Source organism: Coturnix japonica, chromosome 1 (genome assembly GCF_054131305.1).
Source record: "Coturnix japonica strain WE chromosome 1, WE-NBRP24, whole genome shotgun sequence".
In the NCBI taxonomy this organism is placed as follows: Eukaryota; Metazoa; Chordata; class Aves; order Galliformes; family Phasianidae; genus Coturnix; species Coturnix japonica.
The window spans coordinates 114,576,145-114,601,463 of record NC_140663.1 but is presented as its reverse complement, the minus strand read 5'-3'; the positions used below and the strand labels follow the sequence as shown (position 1 = coordinate 114,601,463).

General features: G+C 41.0%; 1 protein-coding gene across 9 annotated transcripts in view; it reads left to right on the top strand.

The window, feature by feature from the left end:
• The window catches only part of SHROOM2 (shroom family member 2), a 111,119-nt gene that overhangs the window by 41,040 nt on the left and 44,760 nt on the right, over positions 1-25,319 (top strand). For 8 of the 9 annotated variants that reach the window (XR_014940693.1, XR_014940699.1, XR_014940700.1 and 5 more), the window contains exons 2-3: positions 4,083-4,234; positions 24,506-24,610. Coding sequence is in view for 2 of the 9 variants with exons in the window: in XM_015886870.3 (XP_015742356.2) it covers positions 4,083-4,234; positions 24,506-24,610 (257 nt within the window). In the remaining 7 variants the exon portion in view is untranslated. The remainder of the gene's footprint in view (positions 1-4,082; positions 4,235-24,505; positions 24,611-25,319) is intronic. The other variant, XM_015886877.3, reaches the window with a different exon arrangement.

Genomic DNA, 25,319 nt, shown 5'->3' with positions numbered 1-25,319 from the left:
ATTATCTGCATATACTTCTTATATCAGCATCTTTTCCTCTTTTGAGGCCAGGATATTTTATAGCCAAGAATGACTTTGGGATATAGCACTTACTGTCCATATCGCTATGACAGCAGAAGCCTGTGGTTCCAACCCTCTCTCATGCATGGGTCCCAACATTTGCCTTTGTTCTTGGCCATAGGGAGGTCATCAAGGACAGAAGAGTGAGAGTTGGAGGTTGTCTAAACAGATGCTTTCCATCAGCAAACATCCTCTTCCTCTCCTCTTGAAAACACTTTTTTGTTGCAATATCAGCATCCCTGCTAAGAATAGGAAGTCATGCTGTTTAGTCTTGTTAATTTAGCATAATAAGAGGAGTGTGATTAGTTAATACATATTGAAAAGATGGTTTGAGGGGATTTCTACAACTCTTTCTTGATCATCCAAGGTGAGCAGTAAAACTGTGCTTGTTTTTCAGAGGCTTAAGTTTCTTATTTATAAGAAAATAAAGCATCAGTTTTCCTGGTTGTGTCTTGCTCGGGCCTGTCCCCCCATCACATCTGCCTGCTGACCATGACTTGCTGACTTTTGTAGTGGAAGACTTCATTTTACAACCTTCCTCAAGACTTTGTTTTCAGCTCTTTCCTGGTGGTCTTTCTGGGCACCTGAAACTCAGAAAGAATCATAGAATTACCCAGGTTGGAAAAGACCTTGAAGATCATCAAGTCCAACCACAGCCTAACCAGTACCCTAACTCTAAAAACACTCCACTAAATCATATTCCTGAGCACCACATCCAAATGGCTCTTAAACACAACCAGGGATAGTGATTCAACCAGAAGAAGAAATGTTTTGTTGGTTAAATAAGCAATATGAACTTAAATCTTAAAATCTGGGTTTAAATTTTGCTGTATCGTGGCATATTTAACTTTGTGGGTGGATGAGTGAAATGCATTTGGGGCTGAGGTGTGAAAAATAATGGTGAGTTTTTCAGGTGTAGTTGCTTGTGCTAGAAAGTTTATGTATGTTGGTTGGGACTTACGGTGCTAAGGATGGAAAGTATGTCAAGAGCTGAATAAATAAAAAAGGAGTAAACAAAAAAAAGAAAAAACTTGGAAGAGCAACTGGAACGACACCGTGAAAGTGTGAGCAGAGGAGGCAGATAAGCAGAGCTGTGCTTTCAGAGGTCCTTTCCTCATTAATCTTTATGGCTGTGTTTCATTAGATGTGTGCAAAATCCACTGCTTTTTGCAGTCATTATGTCCAAACTACCTGTAGTGTAACTGAAGGAACTATTTTTCCTGTCTAGCCATGTCCCGTTTCCAGTAAAAGTGCATTGTCAAGTGGAATGATGCCATTCCTGCAGCCATACAGTGACCTGAGATAAAGACAGTAGGAAAGATTTATGTTCACATTTGTTCAGCTCAAGGAGACTTTTCCTATGAATGGATATGTAGCCTTTGTTCTCTTTATCAACAACTATTTCAGAGTCAGCATATTAATGGAAGCCACTTCCAGTTTTTAGGTGATCACCTTCAAGACTGTGCTTAGGTTATGGTGCACCTTTTTCTGGGTTTTAGTGTTTGGTTTTTTTGTGTTGTTGTTGTTTTTAAAATAAATTATTTCTGTATTTTGTGTTATTTGTGGGGGTGGTTTGTGTTTTGGACAGTCAGAGTCTGGAAAGCTTACCCTGTGTGGAATGTGTAGCCTCCCTGCTGAAATGAAAACTCAGAGGAGGTAACTGAATACTCCCTGCAGTCAGTGCATTGCCAGCCTAAAGAAAAAACAAACATGCTTACAGAGAACAATGAACATTCCTTGAAACCCTAGGAGAGAGATTTAATTTATTTTTTTATTATTATTATTATTTTCTTTTTAAGGCAAAAAAGAGACCCTGTCAAGGTCTTCAAGCACAGACCTCTGAGTTGTTGACATCTATGTGGCACATGAACTTCTCACCCCTTTTTATTAACTTGGTACTTCTCTGAGCTGCAGTAGCTGCAGTGGGTTGCCATCTACATTCTGTAGTTTGTAATGTGTGCTCCTGCAACATATTTTCCTTTTTTTTTTCACCTCTGTTTGACCTTCTTACATTTCTAGTGATTCAAATCTGCCTTTCATTAGCATTTTCCCTCTGCTGTTCTGACCTGCTGGGTCTTAGACCTCCGAATGCAGTTTATTCAGAAGCAACCTAGAAATCCATCTGGATAATTGAAAGACTGGAGACTGCCAGTTAGGAGGAGGGTTGTGATTCGTGAGTTCCCCGTTGTTTGTTCTCTCGTTTAGCTCTGCCTCACTTTGGCGTTCCTCATGGGACAGACGCTCCATTCTCAACAAAGCCGGTTTCAAATCTTGACCTGCATTTAAGTGATTTCTAGTGCAGCTCCTCAGCTTTCAACGCTACTGTAGATTTGATCTGAGAATCGAATATTTTTGTAAATTCTTGATGTTCAGAAGATAGGCAGGTCACAGGCAGGTCACGGCTTGAGAGCTGGATGTATCAGGCTGTAGAAACTTACTCTGTCTTTCATTATCTGTGTTTTTATTAAGATAAGAAGTTCTGAAAATTCAGCTACTCAATTAGTATTAATAGCGAGTGTTTTGGAGTGGTGTATAGGATTAAGCATTTCACATGGCATTCCTTTTGGCTTAGATGTAAAGGTCTGAAGGTTTTTAAAGAACATCTATCCTGAAATTACATAAAGAGAGCTTTTATGTGTATGAAATGAGATTGCTGCGGTGCATGAGATCACCCTAATGGACTTTCATCAAGAGATATTGCTTATTTTATTAGGTTATTTAATTTAGATTTTCATTGCTGGAGTATCTCTAAAACCTGTCCCGTGAGCTCTGGGTTTCATGAAGTTGGGCTTCCTCGGGGTTTATCTTGATGATTGACTTTGGCTGTTCTTTATGAATCTTTCTGTAGTTGGGGCAATTACAAGGAATTTTTCTTTGTAGATTCACTGGCATTTAATAATAAGGGACTTGGAGATACTGTAATGGAGGCAAAAATAAATGAAGACATAAATTAAAATCTTTGCTTTGAACATAAAGTGTCAAGTCTGTAAGAAGAGATGAGATATGGATTATGAGCAAGTGAGGGAGGAATAAAGAAACCTAAATGGTTGGTCATGATTCCAAGCAACTGAGAGGCCAGAAGGTGTGTGTGACTGCAAAAGAGAAAAGAGCGGACCAGACAAGCTCAGGGCCTGAACTGAAAAGTCTTCAACATCTATATCTATGATTGAAGTTAATTTTAACTGTTGGTACTTGTTAGTCTGGTAGATTAAGCTATTGGGATTTCTTTTAGATTTTAGAAATGGACGAGTCTTAATGGGATTGTTTTCTTCTTGGGAACTGCCAGAAAGTGACTCTTAAATTTATTGTGTGTGTTTCACTGCATATTATTGATAGTTCAGTAAAAATTCAGTGCATGTAATAGATGCTCATGGAAGCAAAATAATCTCCCAGTGTATAACCCTTGGTATGGCTGTATTCTTTCACAGTGCAACCTGCTATTTTAATGGCTTAGATCTCACATCATAATCTCTTCCTCTAGCTACAGCTGGTGATTATCTGTACGGACTGTAAGTTCTCAAATATTTTCTACAATGTTACGTGTCGAAAATAAGTTTATTTTCCAGACTGGGTGGTTTTGCAATACTTTGAGGTCTTACAGGATGCTGGATTTCTGAAGTTGACTGTGCGGGTTAATATTGTTGATTGTATGGTCACTGTAATTGGTTACCTTTTCTGGAGAACTAGATTTTAAGATACCTGCTCAGAGCACTGCTTGCAAGTATCGTTACCCATACTGTATTGAACAGGTCTCCAGATCACATTTTCTTTTGCCTCCCATATTTCCATGGAGTTTTCTGATTTTCTCAGGAAGTTTTTCCTTATTTTTCTTTCCTGTTCTGATTTTTCTCTGTATCATTATTTTTTCTTTATATTGTTTGTAACCTTTTTCAGATATTTTAGCCACTTAATTACTGTTGGAATTATTGCATGAAGCCGAGATTGAAACTCCATTAGCATATTTTAAATGTGTTACCGTGCAACCTCAGTAATTCTACACATTTGATTTGATTTCTCTTCAGATTGAAGATGGGAGTAAAGCTGCTTCTGTGGACAAGTTGCTGGCTGGGGATGAAATTGTTGGCATCAATGATGTGGGCCTCTCTGGGTTCCGACAAGAAGCAATCTGTCTGGTGAAAGGCTCACACAAGACACTAAAGCTTGTAGTAAAAAGGTAAGCTTGTGACAATCAGCTGAAAGACCAAATGTATTTCTGTGTCTCATCTGCTGAACAACTGAATTTTCCAAGACTTGTCAAGACTATGACTTGTTCAGTGCGATTAATGTTCTTACTGAGTAGCGTTACTTCCTTCTTGAACACAGGACCATTAAGGAAGACATGGGTAGAGGTGGCCTGTTGATCAAAGCAAAAACTGAGGCAATGCATTTTGTGAATCCTTCTGTAATGGGAGGAGCAGGCACTCTGTTCCGTTCTGCCCTCTTGGGATACAGAACAGAATCATACTGTCCGCCTTGCCCTGCTTCCTCTGTGTTTGTAAGCTGATGTTGGTAATGCTTTTTAGCACAGCTACTGTACAGGCCAGTTTGAATCTGAGGTGTGGGTTATGTATTAAGCTTCTGGAAAAGTGTTTCCCTTCTTTGTGAGAATATTTAGGGTCTGTAAATATAATAAGCTTTCAGAAATTGTCTCCAATAGGGATCATGTTTTGTGAAAAAAGCACTGGTAGAGGACAGGTTTGTAAGCCTGCTTTTCACCTGTGGTTTAAGGTGTTTTTGATAGATGCAGTTGTGGGAGCCTGCATTTCTTTTGCAGGTAAACAGAGTATGTCCTCAGAAATGACTGTTTCCAGAAGCTCTCCCCAAATGTTTGCAATCTTAGGCTAATAAAATGCTTGCAGCTTAAAAATCGTGTTCATGTTCAGTGTTTTCAACTTATGCTGGCTGTTCCTGTAGGAAAAAAAAAAAAAAGAATTGAGTGAAGTTTACAGCAGCTGTTTCTGTCAACAAAATGAAGAACTTCAGAACTGAGAAACTTTATAGACACTGAAGGAGCTGCCAAGACAGCAAGTCTTAATTAGGATAAATAACTTCAGACCAAGTGAAAAGATTCCCTCTTTTGTAATGCTTTCAGTTGTGTAATTGTAATTTGCTCAAAATCTGAGAATTGTGGTCTATCCTTGTAAATGGCTGAAAGCTTATTCCTGATACAGCCTAGCAGTAGACACACCTAAACCGTTCTCATCATTCATCAGTATTTCTCTCCATGCAGATGCTTATGGAGAACTTTCGTACAGCTAATCAAGCGCTCATCTGTGCCTAGGGATTTGTGGCTGCACTTCACAGGCAACAGAGCACCATTGCTATGCATGCCTGCATGCAGTTTGGTGCAAAGCTGATAGATTTTCATCATTCCTTTCTCATCACTCCTCTTTTCCCTTCCTCAGCCCATATGCAGTGGGCACAGTCAACCTAGCTGTTCTGGCCAGGAGGCTGATTTAGTGGCTGTTTGGGAAAACATTTTTGTCCTAAATGAGTGAAGAATTCTATAGCTGCTTAAACAGGCAAGAGCTTTTTAGGTCATTGGCAAACCTGCATAATATTAGATAAAATTTTATAAAAAGTACTGAATGAAATTAGCCTGAGCTTTTGTTTGGGTGTTTTCAACTTTGCTCTTTCTGTTGGAAAGTTGCCTTAGGACATCAGTCCTTTGACGGTCAGAAACCTTTAAACACCCAGACTCATTTTTTTCCTGGCCAAGTTGTTCTCATACTCTGCTGTCTGTGTGCCGAAACAGCTTTTCTTTTCCTGTTGGAAGTTCAAATGATGCAGGTTTTTATAAAAGTCTTGTTGCAGAAGTTATGGTTTGAACAACAGCATTGTTTCGTGTTGTTTGCTCTAAATCTTAGGCTGAATTTTTATGAGTGCTTTAAACAGTCCTGTCTTTAAGCAAGCCAGTTGTGTAGTCTTTGTATGAGCACTCCTGCAGATCTGGAGTGAATTGGATCAGGGAACTGATCTGACTGCAAAATGACTTGGGGAAGCAGGTTTTCAGCTGGATAGGACCACCAGTTTTGGAGGCAGTCTGCACATTAATTACTTACAGTGATCTTGAAATGGCTGGCTGCCTCAGCATTTGTAAACTGTTTCAGTTTTCTTTAGATCCACCCTTACTGTTCTCTTTGGAGAATGGGAAAAATCCCACCATTCCTTTTCGTTGAGTTATGCATAAGATGATGTATTAATCTTCATCATAGCTTCCTTTTGTTTGTTCGCTCTCTATTATTTGCCTAATACTGTGGTGCTTTTCTGTAGCATTAATAATGTTTTATTTCCTGTGGATGCCAGTGTGATATTTTGAAGCACAGAGCTTATAAATGGTTTGAAACTCAGCAATCCAGTCCTGGAGGTTAAAAGAATCATAGTTTTAACCACATTTGTCCTGGATATTGGTAGGAATTAGCCTGAAAAGGTGAGCTTTAGATTTTATGTTGGAAACATCTCTGTGAAATTCCTCTGTGCAGGTCACTATTTCATGCAGTAACGTCATGTCCGGATCTTTTGTAGATCTAATTCTTTCTGTACCTGGGAAGTAATCGGTCATGCTATTTCTGTTTTGGAAGTCTAATTTACACAGAGCTAGTGCCAAGTGAAAAAGTGTTGCCTTAGTAAGTAGCACATTTCATTCACGTAATTAACTTGTGACTCTAGCAAGTCTTCTGGTGTGGTTGTTGTGGTTCAGCAGCGGTTCCTGGCTTGCACAAAATTGCTATTATGCATTGAACTGTACAGGAAGTGAAAGTACTTCTTTCTAAGTGAAATTGCCTGTGGTACCAAATACTAAGCATAGATTTGCTGTCTAGCAGCGCATATGCTTTGCTTTATTTTTATTTATTTTTACTTTTTTTGAACTTTGCATACTTGCATTCTGAGCCAAATGGGAACTGTGCAACAGGCTCAGCAACAAATGCAGCATTTAAATAGCTCACCAGTACTGATGATTGAACAAGAGCAGTATACCTTTGGTTTTGGATTAACAGAGAGCTCAGGAGACTCTGTGTTGTTTTCTCACGTGGATTTGTCAAAACAACACATCTTAATTGCATGCTAATTCTTCAGTGTATAGTACTGAATTGCTTCTTGAGTAGATTCCGTTCCTAGGAAGACACCAAGCATGCTTAGGACGTTTCTTATGGGAGATGTGAATTTCTTTCAGAATAGATGTGTACGTGTTTATATAAAAAATGTAAAACTGCCATGAATGTCGATACTAAGGTGTTTGTAGTTATACATCTCTTCCAGTTTTTAAGTATAATCTCCATTGCCCTGTACGTTCTAGATGTAAGGAAATGCCGCAAAGCTGTGAAAGTTTGGAGTTATTTTTTACTTCTTGTGATTGAAAAGAGGAGGATACATGTGTCAGGTTGTGCAGCAGGATAGCTCAGGGCCATGTTTTCTAGTGTCTCATGTGATGCTGCCTAAAAGTTACCAAGGTTGAAGAAGTGGAGGCAGAAACCAGATGAGTGTAAAGGAAACTTGTCCTTTCAGTGGCACAGTGCATAAAGGCCTACCTCAGAAGCACTTCCTGTGAATATGGAGGGGTTTGTAGAAGGACTTTCCCATAAAGGAGCTCTGAGTAACAGCAGAATAAACCTCTGTGCACTTTGTGTACTTGGCGGGACACCTTGGAGGAGCTGGCAAGGATGCCCCCCCTCGTGCTCCAGCATGTCCATGGCTGTCTGTGTGGGCAGGCCTGGGGCTGACTGTGCTGCCATCACCCTTCTCCCACTTCTCCAGCTGCCTGACCCTGCACTACTGACAGTAAGGCCTGGACATGACAAAAGAATGTACATGTAGCTTCATGTTTTCAGCAAATTATACAGTGAAAACCTCCTGATGAGGACGATTTCACCTGCTTGTCTGACTGTTGGCACAGTCTCTTAATTATGTATACGCAGAAATGGTACAAATCTGTGTTCCCTTCACCTCCATCCAAACAATTCCACTCAGGTATTTGGGTGTTTCCCATGCCAACTGTCTTTTTGGTGGGATGTTTAGCCAAAAAGCGTTTTTATTTCTTAATTTTTTGGCTGATTGGTTTCTCAGTTGTCTTAACATGGTTTGTTAGTGACATACTAGTTGACACTTCTAAGTGAACATAAGCTTCAGTTCCTTGAATTGGAGGTGTTGTCCCTGGTTTCAAAGAGCAAATCATTGTTTAGTGTGTTTTTCAATGTTTGCTTTGTACAACTGTCAGGACTCTCTCGATACATATGTTGTGACTGACATGTTTTTATGTTGTGGTGACTTTCATAATCTCATTCTTCACAAATATGAAAAAATTCACTGTCAAACTTGAATAATAGGAAGCCAAAAATATGGCACACATCACCGTATTTTACTAAGTCATCTCCATCAGGGAGATAATTGGAGTGGTAGAAAAGGCATAGAAATTTATTTGTGGAGATATAATTTTAATATGTTTATTCAGAAAGTTACTTGTGTCAAATGTTTTCATGTCAGGTAGCCTGCCATGTTAAGGGTAGAGATTTTGTGCTGTACTTGGTTTTGTAACTACATGTAACACCTTCTAATTTGTAAAGATCATAAAAGATTTCTTTAAAAGTTCTGGGTCCAGCATCTAACTCTAGAAATATGAATACTTAAAAGACGGGCAACGATACAGGACTACTGCAACTTCAGTTACTGAATTACTGAACAAAGTTTCATCTCATCACTTAAACAAGACACCATTACTTTATGGTCTTGGTTGCAGCACTGTACTATTGAGTTTCGTGTCCCTTATACTTTTACTCCATTGCAGAGTCAGGGTTTGGGGGAATTTTGTCTGAGTTGCAATTCGAATCAAGGTCCATTCACTGGTCTGGCTCATAGAGTAACCTTGCTGGCAGGCATGGAGCCAAGCTGGGGCATGACACCTGATGGAGAAGAAAAAGAAATGGGAATGTCTTCAAACTATGATCTGGCCTAGAGCATGTCTGAGCAAAATACCTTGCCCACATAAAATCTGAAGCATCGTAGCTTCTGGCGTTGTTCTTTGTGGGGATTCAATAGTTTGTATTGTGTGGCCATAAGGTTTCAACCAGGAATGAGACAAACTGAGTTCATGCTGTCTCCTGAAATGCCCTGGGAGTGGAGGAACTCTCCTTCCCCACTCCCATTTTTTTGATAACCTTGGACATGGTTGAGTAAATCATAGCAGAAACTAGTGTGGGAAAGCACCACATCTACATAGAAATGCCAGTATTGGGAATGTGGTTTGTAAGGAAGTTCAGTTCATCTGAGCTAGCCATGGAACTGTAAGCCCACTGCGGTAGGCAGCTCAGGGGCGACACACAGCCACGTCTTCTGGCCATGAGCAAAGAAGAGTTTCCACAGTTTTATGCTCCAAGGGGGTAACAAGTTCCTTTTTGCTGAGGGCACCACGTTGGGCTGGCACAGCTGGCTCCACATCTGGCTGCACACTGCTGCTTGCTAACTCTGTCTTGGACAAAGGCATTGGAGGAGAGTGAAGTCCGAAGGCTGCTCTGCTGCCTGCTTCTGGCTCCTGCTCTTTCACCTTGGTCACAATGAGAGAACCGGAAATTCCCAGTGCATTTTGATTCCTTCTGCTGTTGCTACTGCTTGCCCTGTGAGAGGCTGCATTTTTCTTCAGCATTACTGGTGCATGAAGCCTTTTTTTTGGTATTCATGTTAAAGGTTAATTTCTTTAGCCCCTTGCTTACATAGCATGATAGTTTCTGAAATACTTGAGTGTAAACCCTACTTGAAGCGGCATTTGGAGCCAATTATTCAATATGTGAAGCATTTTAGATGTTTCCAGATGATAAAGACTTACTAAAAAAATATTTTATTATGTTTTGGAGGAATTCTGATAAATCATAGCAAAAACTGAGGTAAAAGAATGACTTCAGGAGTTCAATGCTATCTAGACATCAAAAGGTAGCAGAATATACCCAAAATAATGACAAAAAGGTATTTATGTAACATATGTGATGTAACATAAATCCAGTGATCAACATTTTTGTCTCATCTCAGACATCCAGATGTGCCTGTCTAGTTCCCCAAGGCAGAGTTAGGAGAAACCATTCCAGAATGTGAAAGCTTTATCATGGTAGTCTATTGTGAATTTACCAGGCAGGAAGATTGATGATTTCTTACCTTGTACTGCTTAATACCTCATTGTCAGCAGTGCATGTCTTACTTAGAAATGAAATTGCTGTTCCATCCTGCTCAAGCCTGTACAGTTGAGCTGAAGTACAAAAAAGACTGAAGGAAACTGCGGCGGTTAAATCCTGATTTGTCCAAGTTAATGACTGAACTCCCGTTATTTGTAAGGACAGTAAGACTTGATAATGTATTTGTGTTTATTTGTTCTCACAGTTTGAAGCAGAGTATTTTACAGATCTCTTCGGATTCTTTTTGTGTTAAATGCAGCTTCCTAGGTCATGGGAAAGACAAAAAGCTCCTCTGCTCTGTTGCAACAACAAAATTCTGCTTCCAGCATGGCTTCTTTGCCCCATTTTCAGACATGGTGACTGGCAGACCAGGGCTCAGACCAACTGGCTACATGACACATGCAAAGGAGAAAACAAAGAGCGATGCTGCATGTAGTCTTCTTGTGCTCAAGAAAAACTGTGTTAGTCTTTGTGTGAGATTAGGAGGTGTGAATATGTGGTTAAGGTAGGATATGAGTCTCTGCTGAAATGTTAGTGTTTAGGGCGGATACCTGTATCATAGTAATGTGTCAGTAACTTTTCTGTCAAAATACTGGTTCAGTTTTCTATTTAAAGACACCTCAGTAATAATAGACTAATTTTATTACTCCTTCACTTACTTTGCATCCCCCTCACTTCCACCAGAAGCCCATAATCTAAGCACAGTCTTATTTTATTTTTCTGTTCTCAAATTTTAGGTCAGTTTTTTTAGGGAAACTTTTTGTAAGTCATTTCCTCTTAAGATAAGATAATAGGAGCCGAAAATATGAAAACAGGAACTCCTCTTGCTTTTCATGGAAGAAAATGCTGCCATTCCATTTGCTGCTTCCTGAAACGTAAGCTGACTTTTTTTTGTTTGTGTGTGTGGTTCGAATTTATCAGTGCTTTTCTTGGAAAGGCAACAGAGAAGGGAGTACGAGATATTCAGCCAGTCGGGGCACAGAGACCAAAAAAGCAAAACCACAAACGCAGTTTTGATGTTTTAGCTCATTGCTCTGAGTTGTAGTGAGATAGAAAAATTGAGAGAAAACATATGGTGATATCAGAAAACGGCCTGTTAATTTCAGGAGTCCCAGTTGAAGTGAGCCATTTTGAAGGTGCACAACATGAAAAAACTGCTGAGTAATCTCCCTTGGAAAACAAAGAGAAAGAGCAGTGAATGTGTCTCAAAGTCAGCATTCAAGAGCCAAGACACCTAGAATTTCTCTTGGCTTCTGAACATTGTGCTTGTGGCAGTTAAGTGTCTGAGAACTTAAATGTGCAAATAAGACTGCCAGGCCACAACAAAAGAGTTATTTTTATTTTCTGAATAGGCGCAAGTCCTTAGTTTTCCCCACGATGTAATTCTTTGCTACTAGCGCTCTCTTGTGGCTGTTTTCATTAAACAATTTAAAAGGCATTTTAACGATAAATGTATTAAGTTAGAGATTTCTTCCTTAGAATGTGATCTCTTTTGGATAAGAGTTCCTAAACTAAATAGGATGATGTATATTTTAATGCTGCATGAATTTCAGTCTAGAGAAAAGCACCCATAATGTGCTTCCCAAGAGATCTCAAAGGGGGAGCATTAGGAGCATTTTGACTGGTCTGGTTTTAAACTGTTTTTTGTCTTTATATTTCTATGGCAATCTATATCCCTGGGGAAAGGTGGCCAAGAGGTTAGTGGGAAGTGAAGTTCATGTTGACAGCCACAGTCAGACAGCAGAGGGACTGGGACAACACACTATAGAGCAGATGCTACTTCATTTGTGCCTATGCTCCACGTGATAAGCAAATCACTTGCCGTAACTTTGGTTGTTAAAACAAGCAAAATATGGATCTGAGAAGCTTTTATCAGTAAAACTGATAAGTGTGTTCTGGGTAAAGAGTTTTGAGAATGAACCATGGTTTTCTGTTCCGGGGATGGCAGTGAAGCTGGAGTTCTGTTTTCAAGTTAGAAGGATCTTTAATTCTCAGTAAGGAGCTCAAGCTTTCTAGAAGCTTAGATTGTGGCATGCAGGAATTTTCAGTGAGCTGGGAATGTTCTTTCCTGCCTTAAGAAAAAGGTAGTTTTTAATGAAAAGTATAATTTGTTGCTGTATAGACTGAATACCATCATGATTACAGATCCAGTGTCAAAACCTTATTGTCATGCCAGAATTAATACCAAGTGTGTGAAGTTGACCGTGGACTCCATTGCCTCTGAAAGCCAAATTAAAGTCCTATTAGACAACTGTGTTTAGGGGTGAGATTTTCCTTTAACATTATGGGGACGGTTGCTTTTGTTTTTCACTTGTCGTTCCTCTTTTTGACGTTGTGACAATGGAATTTTATTAGTATTAACTCTTCAGATAGCTCATTCAGCAGTAGTCACAGTATGCAATTTATTATCCTGCTGGGCTAAGTGAAGATGGACCTCTTAAATTCCAGAAACAGTCCCTTTTTCTGCATGATTTTACTTTTCTTTTTTGCTGGATAGTCACCAAGTATCTGTGACTGCGTATCCTTGTGCATATGATAATAATAACGTGGATTCTATATTTCTAGAAGCAATGTTGGACAAGTGAGCCACAAAATGAAAGTCTATCTCTGGACTCATTCGGTGTGCAAGTGTTTTAATGTTGACAAGGGATCTTGCTAAGTTACTCTCATTCAGGTAACTCACAAGAACAACTCATTGTAATAGCTTTAACATCTGTGAGAATGTAATAACTTCACTTTCATATAATACGCAGCCATTTTTTGATAGAATGTTACAGTCTGGCTGAGGAAGTTCTAGCCCTACATCATCTAATTTCCAGTAAGTTCTGACAGTGGTGCTACAGGACAATTTTGCAACTGTGTAATTCTACCTATGCTGTTTTAACTAGATTTCTGACTGAAATGCAAATATTCTTTCCTAAAAGATGATCACTTCTTGTCCTTTTGACCACCTTCACCTCCTTCCTAAATTTGAGAACTTAGAGAAAGCAATGGTACTTCCAGCATTTCATTTGCAATTATAAGCACGTTCTCCTGCGACCAGTCCCCTGGTTTGATTTCCCAGATGAGCAGGACAGGCAGTGCATACCATGGCCTATCTGGTGGAGTCCCCAGCATAACAACCAAAACTGCTGTGGCCCCTTGGCGTGGAGCGGCAACAAGGCTCCTTCACAAATCTAATTATAGCCTCTAAGCTGACGCAGCGGCATGGATTAGTGCAGGAGGAGGAGGAGAGGAGGACAGTCTTTGTCTGGAGGGCAGCAGGGGACCTGGCTCTGCTCTGCTTTGGCTGGGGCCCAAGCGTGCATCCACGAGTACTGTGCAGGCCTGAGGCAGTCCCATGGGGCCAGGAGCTGTCCTTGGGGCCTGAGGAGGAGCCGCTGCCTGGGTCAGGGCTGTGGGTAGGTACAAGGGGACAGAGCTCTGCTGGGATGGTAGGAATGGAGCTCCAGAGTTCTCCAGCCCTGCAGCTGGTGATTGAACCTGGGGAATGCAAGTGGTTGGGGTGCACCTTGGTTGGCTTTTTGTGGCTTGTTTGCTGTGTGGAAACAGGAGAAGCCATGCTGTCTTGATTGTGTCTGATTAAAATTTTGCAGTAGTAACACTGAAGTGGATTGGACAGGTGCAGAAGAGGAGAGGTAACTCTGAGACAACTCTTGTTATCTGTTTCCGACAGACCCAGTGTCTCTGAGCTTCTTATCACTGAGCAGTACCACTCATCACACAGTGAGGCCACACGCTGAGGCTGGTTCATGGCTGCTACTTCAGAATTGGAGAGGTCTGCAGCCCATCTTCTTGGACTGCGCTCTTCATCCCAGTGTGCAAGTGCTGATTGTCTGGATAAGCAGAGTAGCAGTTAGTCTGCTGGGGAAACCTGGAGTGTTCTTTTACTGACGTGAAAAGGAAATCCAATGGAATAAAAATTTCCCTGGCTATGGCTTGTCAGCTATGGGCACAGCTCGAGTTGAGATCATGTAGGGATGCACAGGATTTTTATGGTACGGTACAGGAGAAAATTAGTGTGCATGTACATGCCGTGAGACCAGGGTAGTTGTTTTCTTATTCTGTCTGTACATCTAAAGAAGGGGTTGTGAGATTTCTTTTGGGGTAGAAGTGTGTGTGATAGTGAGCAGCACTGGAAGAATGAAAAATGTTAACACACTTGTGCAGTTTTGGGGAAGAGAGATATTAAATGATAAATTTGGCAGAGGGGGATTTTGTTGTTGCTGCCAGGACTGTCACTGCTTCCTGCTCTACAAGAACATATGCTGTGAAGGTGGGCTGCCAGAGCAGGGCTCAAGGTGTGTTTCTGTCTTATATCTGCTTAGTGGTGACTAGACAGCTCCATTAGAAAAATCGTTAATCTCATGAGGCTAATGGAGATTCCCTCCAGTGTGAATTACTAAGGCCAGGTACTGCCCATTGCATCTGTGGGGAATGATCCCAGCAGACTTAGGGTCAACTTTTGTGGGTTCTTGTTTCATAATAAGGTGTGATAATGTGTGGTAGAGATTGGAACATAAAAACACATCACACGTTTCTGCTAACCCCACTGAACTTCAAGTGAAGCTATAAAATATTGAGCTTTCTTTAATCACTTTGAGAACAGATGTGATATTCAGTGTGTCTCCTTCTTCAGTGAATGTTGTTGTATATCAAAGACATATTTCTGTTCTTTGAGGCTGCATAAAGCTGCTATAAAGGGAAGTTTATACTGCCCTTACACCGTTATTACAACATAGCTTTGCTTTCCAGCAAAAGGAGGGTAAATCAAGTATAAAAAATGCAAACAGCTGAGAAGTCACTTACAGGAAAAGGCATATTCACCATTCCAGATTTAAAAATGGTGATGTAGTCATGCCAAAGGGTGCTGATAACCCTTGTTGCTGCTTTTTAATACAGCAGCAGGAATAATTACAAGTATTAGTTACAGCATTTTTTTTCTTCTGTATTTCATCATCCATTGTAACCAATGTGGCCCTGGAAAATCATGAATGTGGGTTCAAATTTGGTCTCTTTGTACTCAAACAGATGTTTCAACTGCAGGTTTTTCAGTTTTATTTTTTCCAGTCTGACTCTCTTGTAAAACTTAGTGGTAATTAGGGTGACTAAAGACTGAAATCTGAAGGGGTAGTGTGAGGTGGGATAGAGGAGGAATATAATATATTGAAGACTTGTGTTGTTATTGCAGTGAGATGATTCTGTTTCCAGGCTTGCTTGAAAATAGCTTTTATCTTGCTATGAAGTTACTTAACTCAGCTTTCAAGTCTAATGATGCTAAATTGGGTGCGTATCTTGGCGCATTCTGTTTCTGCAAAATAAGCCTCAAAGTCTGCAACAGTGTTATCCACTAAACAATATCAGCCCTACTCCAGGAATCTCAGACATCGGAGTTTTCAGATAACTTTCGAACTTCCAGTTCTAATGGGTTTTAAATGTTTTAAGGTTGCCATATGTCTGTTTAGCATAAGGCTTATCTGTATTCCTCAGGCATCCAGAGCATGGGAAACAGCATTGCCATTAATAGATTAAGTAGGATTTGGGGGTTTTGGTCAGCATAAATTTACTGATGGCTTGAGTGTGTTCCTCACCCAGACCAGCAGCTCAGACTGGCAACTTGTCTGCAGCCACCATTGCTGTCCTGGAGCAGTGCATAGTAAGTTGGCTGTAGTGGATGATGATTTGACAGAAGTGTTGCCAGACTGATATTTTCACATTTACTGCATACCCTTTTTGTGATGTGTCGGTCATAGTCGGCATCTCAAGTTTTTGAATGGCATCAAGTTACTGAGAGGAGTGGTTCAACAAGACCAAATGCCGAGTTCTGCACTTTGGCCACAACAACCCCAGGCAGTGCTACAGGCTTGGGGTGGAGTGGCTCGAGGACTGTGTTGAGGAAAAAGACTTGGGGGTACTGATTGATGCTCAGCTGAACATGAGCCGACAGTGTGCCCGGGTGGCCAAGGCAAGGCATCCTGGCTTGCATCAAAAACAGTGTTACCAGCAGGAACAGGGAGGTAATTGTTCCCCTGTACTAGGCATTGGTGCGGCCGCACCTTGAGTACTGTGTTCAGTTTTGGGCCCCTCACTGCAAGAAAGACATTGAGGCCCTGGAACGTGTTCAGAGGAGGGCTACAAAGCTGGTGAGGGGTCTGGAGCACAGGCGTTATGAGGAGAGGCTGAGAGAGCTTGGATTGTTCAGCATGGAGAAGAGGAGGCTCAGGGGAGACGTTACAGCTCTCTATAACTTCCTGAAAGGGGGGTTGTAGTGAGCTGGGGGTTGGCCTCTTCTCTCGTGTAATCAGTGATAGAACTAGAGGGAATGGTTTTAAGCCGCGTCAGGGGAGATTCAGGCTGGACATTAGGAAGTATTACGTTTCGGAAAGGGTAGTCAGGCATTGGAATGCACTGCCCAGGGAGGTGGTGGAGTCACCAACCATGGGAGTGTTCAAGAAACGTTTGGATGTGGTGCTGAGGAATATGATTTAGCCTGGAAGTATTGGTAATGGTTGGGCTAGATGATCTTCTAGGTCTTTTCCAACCTTGATAATTCTGTGATTCTGTGAGAAATCAAGTGCTTTGTTTTCAGGGTTCAGACATACTTCTCTGTTTATGTGTGTGACAGAGGTGGACACACAGAGGATTCTGTGATCCTGTAAGTACAGCACTGTGTGCAGGGATAGCAAAGGGATCTGTCTTCTCCAAGTACAGCTGCTGGATCCTTCTCCACCAGGGCCATAAGGGGAAGAGCACCCCTTTGTCTGGATGACCCAGATACTCATCCAAAAAAGATGATGTGAAGAAAAATTCTTAAACCCATTCTTACTTCTGTGGCCACCAGCTGGAACTTAGTCTTGCCTAACCACCATGTCTTTACCTGTACTGTTCTGTAGCAGGGAGGGCTGAAGCTGGAGCCCAGCTCTGTTCCTGACAGAATGAAGTTGCAAAACATGAAGCAGGATGTTGAGCAGCTTTAACAGAATTGCCAGTTGCTTTCAACCCATTTGTGCAGCAACCATCTGCCCTTAGGGATGGAAGTGGTGGCCCTACCTTCCTCAGGCAGAACCTCTCTACTTCAGTTAAGAGTGAATGTTAAAGAAACTGGGCCCGGGTTAGTATGCGCATAGGCGAGAGAAGCTGGGAGTTCAAGAAGTTACAGTAATAAACCTGTCTTTTGCCAGTGGAGAAATCATAAATTGATAAGGATTTCAGATTGTCCTACTTCTTATTATAATGCTGCTATGGCCACAGTTGCCTGTTGGAGACAAAAAGAGGATATAACTTGGAACTGAACAACTAGCTTCTCCATCTGAAATCTCAGCTACACCTGGGAGATAAGGAAGGAGGGATTAATCCAAAAGGTTGTGCAACTATAACTATCTTATGCCTCAGGTTTCTAACATGTTAGGACAGCTGAGACTGCGTGCCCAAATTTATGAGTGCTCTAACCTGCCAGGACTTATATCTGTTTTAATCTGAGAATAGCTATTAAGACAGTAAAAATCCCTTTTTAAAAGCAGTGCCATATATTTCTTAGTGATTTATAGTTGCATAGCTATCTCCAAATACCATATCCATTGGAAGTACTATACATGTTTACTAGGTGTAGACTAGAAGGAGTCCTGCAGAATGGTTTTCCTACTTGTGTTTTTTTCTTCTCTAGCGTAGCATTTTTTCCTTTCAAATCTCTTTTGGTTGGCATTACTTTTGATATTCCTTTTATTAGTTCCTGTCGAACCAAAGTAATTTATTTTGTTGTATTTGGGAGAAAAAGATGTGATGTGAAACTTGAGGAGGTGTCAGAATAGCTGTGAAAAGCCAGAATTTTTCTGTTTCTCTGACAGATGTAGTTGGATAATTGATTTATAGTACTAATGAAGAAGTATAAGAAATGAGAAACAGAGCTGTGTTCAGTCCTTGGTGTGGCACTGTGAGTCTTGCAGTGTCAGGACAGCTTCAGACAGATAAGAGGAGTTACTTATTCCCTCATGCAGTTTCAGAGCAAGATAAAGAATGCCCATCTGAAAGAAGAACATATACTGGGGTTTGTTTTCATGCTTGGAAGTACAGAATTACTGTATGGTGAAGCCAGCTTGATTTTATGGAGCTCATTATGATGATTTTGAAGTTTACAGCCTGGAGAAGACTCACCTGGCAGCGTTGGCTTTCTTGGAGTGAATAGAGTGAGGTGAACTGGATCAGAGAGAGCAAAGAGAACTCAGGGATTTCTTTCTGAGGAAAGCATTTTGTCTGATGATCTTGTCTGTGTATGTCTGAAATGTCCTGTGGATTTTGATGGGATGAAACATGTTTCTGTTGGTAGTTATTTGTAAGTTCATAAACAGTAGAACAACCTACTGGGTGTTGAAGATTAGGAATAAATCTGTTGTTCTCTCACCTTCCCTTAAAGTGGACAGTGCTGTACGCTGCTATGAGATGTTAGAGTGGACAGCCCACCTTCTCAATTCACATAAATAGAATCGGGGGAAAAAAAATAATGGCTGTATGTGTCATTACCTCGTTCTGCAACGTGTGTTTCCTTCTGAGGCTCTATAAACAAGGGGTTGTGAGCTGGAGACAAGGCGCAGTGGATGCAGAAGATGAAGAACCTCAGAGGTTTCTGTACCTCTGTGGACAGTGAGGAGAAGACCGTGAGGAAGGAGGAAGCTGGCTCTCTTCAGGACTGGTGGGAGATGGGGCAGAGGGGAGAAGCAGGCAAAGATGGTGTTGCTGGAGACTAATGGGCATGATGCCGGGGCGTTATAAAGAGGGACTGTTTGACAGCAGGTTAAGGATCTTAGACAGGAGAAGTTTTTTTTAAAAAACAAACAAACAGACAAGACAGCATTTTCTTCCTCTCCCTCATTCAATCCTTCCAAACTTGCTCATTTCTTGAGAAAATAAGATTTGCCAAATTTGTAAGCAGTACAGTTATTTTACAGAATCACAGAATGACCTGGGTTGGAAGGGACCTCAAGGACCATGAAGCTCCAACCCCCCTGCTTGGCAGGGCCACCAAACTTCCACAGTTACTAGATCAGGTTGACCAGGGCCCCGTCCAACCTGGCCTTGAACACCTCCAAGGACGGGGCATCCGCAACCTCCCTGGGCAGCCTGTTCCAGGACCTCACTACTCTGTTTGCACCCTTGAAGATCTCTTTTATTTTCCTATGTGCATGCTCTCTTTGTCATCCACTGGTTGAAAACTTATGGAGTTATCCTTAGTCTATCTTGTGTGCACATAACAAATATGGCTTAAATGTCTGTGCTGTGACCCGAAAAAAAACAAAACGTCATTTTCAGTAAGCTGCTTACCTAACTAGATGCTATGCTGCTGAGGAATGTGCTGATGAATCCTTAGCAGTGAAGCTTCTCAAGGGTGAGGACATATTGCTGCTGGGCTAGTTGTTCTGATTTTCAACTGTTTTCCCATTTAAACATGGCATCGATTCACTTTTTCTACCGTGGCTTCTATGATTGCAAGTGTTGTCGCTGGCATAGTGTTCTGTGAGTGAAAGGGGCAAATTCCCCTTTCAAAATTTCCCAGTTTTTTAGCCATACTGTGTTGATTATTCCTAGCTTGCATATAATGTGGTATTTTTGCATGCAGATGCATGGAAATTTCATAGTTGTTGGAAGATTCTGCCCTGAAGCCTAATGTGAATTCACCCTGCAAATTATCTTTCACCAAATAAATTTTGAAAGCATTTTAAAGACAAAGCATTAGTTAATTCTTAACTGAGGTCTTCAATCTAGTATAATTAAGTAGGCTGACAGACTAAATTTACTACATGTTTAGTATCATAGAGTCATAGAATTTCTAAGGTTGGAAAAAACCTCTGAGATCATCTAGTCCAACCACCAACCCATCCCCACCATGCCCTCTAACCACGTCACTCAGTGCCACATCCACATGTTTCTTGTACATCTCCAGGGATGATGACTCCTGCACTTCCCTGGGCAACCTGTTCCAATGCCTCATCGATCTTTCTGAGAAGTATTTCCTAATATCCAACCTCAATCTCCCATGGAACAACTTAAAAAAAGGCATAAGTGAAAATTCAGAACTAAGGACTGGAACCCAAGTCATTCCGTCCACAAGAGCAGTGCTGGGTGAGTTCTCTAGCTGCTAGGTTAAACCATCTTAGCGTCTGGATAGGGAGCTAGGAGATATGGTTTAGGGGTTTTCTGTAGGTATGGTAAAGGGAGGATGGTTGGACTAGATGATCTTATAGGTCCTTTCCAATCTTTCGATTCTAAGATTCTATGATTCTACGATCTCCCTAATAATTTTTGCCAGCTCCTAGATGTATTTTTACTGGGTTATTAAGTGACTGCAGTGCCATCTTTCATCACTACAACTTTCCATCTGACCCTGCAAGTAGATTTGCAAAACAAGCCTGTATGACTGCCAGAATGAAGACACAAACTATGCATTTGGAGGGGTAGGGACAGCTCTCTGCAGCTAAACCTGGGAAGGAGAACATTTGGCAGGGCTGTGGGTTGGAGAGAGGAAAGAAAGCAGAGGCTGTGGCAGGTGCATGTGGCAGCAGGTGAGGACCATCTCTGCTGTCTGCATGCAAAGAGGTGGCAGAACTGCCCTCCCTGTGTGAAAGATGACAGCATGAAAGTGGCCTGCGAGGAGCTTCTGTAGTGTACAGATCAGGAGCTGGGTAGGCTGCTTTTAAATAAGTCTTGTTCATTACTTCATGGTTATTGAGTTGTTAACAGCTTGCTTAAATAAGAAGCTGTCTTCCAATAATAGTGTGTTTTCAGTATGTTTTAACCGGAAGGATAATAGCTTAGTATCTGCTAAGATAGAAGGATTCACAGAGCCTAACTTTCTGTATCTTTTTTTTTTTGCCCTCATCAAAAGGGTTGAGCGCATCAAGTAGGTGACAGTGAAAATTCTTTATTTTGGTTCCTACTCATGGGTTTCTGTGTTGCATGAGATTCCCAGCTGCTCTCTCAGCTGATCACCTACTGCAGCTCGTGTATTAAATAAACAGTGTTGGATATTGGGATCAGCCTTTGACTAATCCTGCTGTCAAAAGACAAGGGGATGTGCACAGCAGGGCTCAGCTGTCTGCGGTCAGAGGAGAGTTTACTCATATACCAGGCTGATAAGTTTTCATCATTGATTCATCCCATTCCAATGAAATCTGTCACAGGGGATTTTCCTGAAAGAATAATAATAATAATTAAAAAAAAAAAAAAGCTAATAAATATTCCAGTAGAGTATGCTCTAACAAGCAGATGGGTTATGTGCTGCTGCTAATGGAGGAAAGCAGTCTTTACATGAAAACCCCTGGTATAGCTTTGAGTGTTTCTAATAGTAATTTGAATTCATGCATGTCGTCTCAGCGCAGAGCTGGTAAGCTAGCATTAAAATTGTTATTGAGATTATTACTATTTTTTTTAATGTTAAGAGAGCCATCTTTTACATTACTTTTTTAATGCTGTTTTGCAGTTGTGAAATACCTAACATTAATGCTTGCAACAGATTTTGTCCTAAATAAAGTCCCGTTCAGGCCTTCTCTCTATTCAGGGTGTATATGTGAAAGAGAAGTACTGTTGGTTTTGTGTATTTTTTTAAGCTCAGAAGAAAGCTGTAGTTCCAAAAGGCATTGCCTTAGAATACATAGCAAGTTGATATTTACCATTAGTTTTTCAGGTATATTTTTCACCATAAAGAAGCATTTTGCACATTTTCAATTCAATCTCTATTTAAGTGAGGGTATAATCTGTGTGCCTTAGCTAGGAGGGTGTACTGGTTTTTGCTTTTGAAAAGGGATTTAGGCAGTCCCTGGTATGGCTCACCCAAACAAGGATTAAGCTTACCATATTTTCCTGTGTAGATGACGTGAATGCTGACATAGACAGTACAAGGGGAAAAAAGAAAAAGGCAAAAAACATTGAGATTGCTGATGTCCATTCTCAAGACAGCAGGAATTTAGGACATTGTGAGGTTTGTTTTCCTTGGGACCAACAGCTGTGGCATGACTGGGTTGGTTTGACTGTGAAACAGTCGGAGGGTACCTTGTGAGCTATATCAGTCAGTGGATGCAGTGGCTGCCTTTCAGTAGCATGTCCAGATGTGCTCCCTTCTTGCGTGAAAATGCAGCTGAATTGAGTGCTTGAACATCAGACAGCTGTAGATTGTGATTTTTATCTTGGTGCTGAAGCCAATTCTGGAAGTTGCAGGGAAGTTGTACCATCAAAACACAGGGGCTATGCAGTAGTCTGCTGCCTTGGGACTAAAAATGTTCTGTAGAAACAAGAGCTAAGTGGCTGAATGCCAAATAACATATTTTTAAGGATCTTTAATCACTAAAACAGATTCCTTCATTCTGAGGGACTGATTACCTTTCTGCAATGAGACAGGCCTCATGAAAAAATTAAAAATGAATGCATTTGTGTGCATTCTCAAATGAACTGGGAAAAAGTTCAACAAGACCAAGTGCCTGGTCCTGCTCTTTGGCCACAACAACCCCATGCAATACTGCAGCCTTAGGGCAGAGTGGCTGGAAGACTGTGTGGAAAAAATGGACCTAGGTGTGTTGGCCCATGCTCAGCTAAACGAAAGCCAGCAGTGTGCCCAAAGTGGCCAGGAAGGCTGATGGCATCTTGGCTTGTATCAGAAATAGTGCAGCCAGCAGGAGCAAGGAAGTGAACGTCCCTCTGTACTCAGCACTGGAGAGGCCATACCTCGATGCTGTGTTCAGTTTTGGGCCGCTCACTACAAGAAAGACATTGAGGCCCTGAAGCGCGTTCAGGGAAGGACAACAAAACTGGTGAGGGGTCTGGAGCACAACTGTTATGAGGAGTGGCTTAAAATAGCTGGGGTTGTTCAGTCTGGAGAAGAGGAGGCCCAGGGAGGACCTTATTGCTCTCTGTTATTACCTAGAAGGAGGTTGTGGTGAGGTAGGGCTTGATCTCCCACACAACTAGCAGTAGGTGAGAGGGAATGGCCTCAAATTGCACCAAGCAAGGTTCAGATTGAAAGTTTGGAAAAATTTCTTGTCTGAAAGAGTGGTCAGGCACTAGAATGGGCTGCCCAGGGAGGTGATAGATTTGCCATCCCTAGAGGCGTTCAAGAAATGTTTAGTGGGGAAATACTGGTGATTGGTGGACAGTTGGAATGGATGCTCTTAGAGGTCTTTTCCAACTTCGGTGATTCCATGATTCTATGAACTGAAAAGAAAAATTATCTGAATTTTTGTATCTGTACTTAATCAAATATTTTCTGACTTTTGTTATTTTTCCCATGCTTGCCCAGTTTAATTAGGTGTTCATTGTTGGTCAAAGAAGCATATTTTTTCTCTTTCTCCTGTTTTTTTGTTTTTTTTTTGTTCTCCTCATACCAAATCAGTATCGTTGCTGTAATCTAAGTGACTAAGCTCTGTAACCTGTGAAATTCAGATAGTTTAAATGACTTCCAAAGAGTAGCTATAAAAGGACAGATTTATTCTGAAGAACAATAAGGGAAAGGTAGGTTTATTGCTTAACTATTTGCACACTGCATGTCAGTGATGCATCTCTTAACACACCATCTGTAACTGATAGAAATTGTTCTTTCCTCTGTATCATGTCTTGCCACTTACTGGCATTTTCCTTCCAGCAGTTTTTGCCAGTGTATTGGTAGAAAAATACTGTCAGTGGAACGCTTTTATTAATGCTTCCATTTATGCTAGAGGTTTTCCGCATTGTAGGTTCAGATGATCTCATTCTGTCATTCAGAATTAATACAGAGACGTTACATTAGAATATAAACGCTCTGCTTCCAGCATCTTCAGTTGCCTGCAAAATATTCTGGTTTTCAGGGTTTTAGTCTGTTATTTCCAATTCTCCTACCTATTTATGCTGAGGTTTGGAATCTGAATTCAAGTATTGCTCTGTTTATTGGTAGAAAAGCAGTTTCTTGAAGTGCAGGAAATACTAAATGTAATTAAATGATGTGAGTCCAACAGACAGCAATGTTTATTGTGCTTAGTAAATTAGCTTTTAGTCATGCTGCAGACTTCATCAAAAGCAGGTGTCTGGTTGATTCTGCCCTGCAGGATCCCACGAGTATTTTTAGACCATTCAGGCAAAATAAAAAAGGCATTATGATGTCAAAAAAAAACCACAAAAAAAACCAACAAACAACCAAAAACCAAAAAAATCCCTCAAAAGTATACATGTCCACTGATACCAAAATGAAACAGAACTTAATAGTTCTTTTCCGCTTGACTTGCCTCACATCACAACTCAGTCCAGTTTGTTCCTCCCTTTGCTTGGCTGCTCAGGAAGATGAAAGTGGTGGTGGATATTGTAGCACAGGAAATGCCGTCTGAAAATGATGTTAATGAGGCAAGAAATTATCTTATGAAGATCTTGAGAAGTTCCATGAGGTACGGTACTGACTTTAAAAGTGCATCCCTTTTGTTCCTTCCCATTGACCAAATTCCTCCTATTGTATGCCAAATCCATAGCAAACCATTGCAGAAGCCCTCCTTCCCTAACTGTGGTCTCCTTGTGATCCACACGTTGCTTGTGTTGTGCTAGTTTTCTAGTCTTGTGTTTCCTTTGTTCACAGTGCTAAAGTAATTGTCTCATAACAAGCTTTTTTGCTGAATTGATGCCTGAAAGTTATACTGAACTTTTACAGTTTGCCTACCTGATATCAATAACAGAATAAGTAGTGGAAAGGAAACCCTTCAGTGCTCTGTGCAGCTGAACGATGGGATACTTCTTCCCCATACCTGAATATAAACTTGGGGTGCTTGGAATATGTAAGGGCTGTCTGGAGCTGAGCACCACGGCGCTGAAGTGAAGAATCTTCACTTGTTTTCACAGAGAATATTTAGTCTTCACCATTCACTCTCAGTTTCAAATCGCACCAAGGAAGAACATACTGATGCTCTGCTGAGCTGTTTTCTCTTTTGTCACGTGTGGAAAGAGGAGGCTTTTGTTTACAGAAACAATTACTTCTTTTTTTTTTAGTGACAGTAATGATGCCACACTTCTTAGTGAAACTGCAGCTTCCCTGTAGAATTATTATTCCCCTTTTATAACCATGCATGCAGAGTTTGGAAAGGCAATTCATCATTGAATTCATCA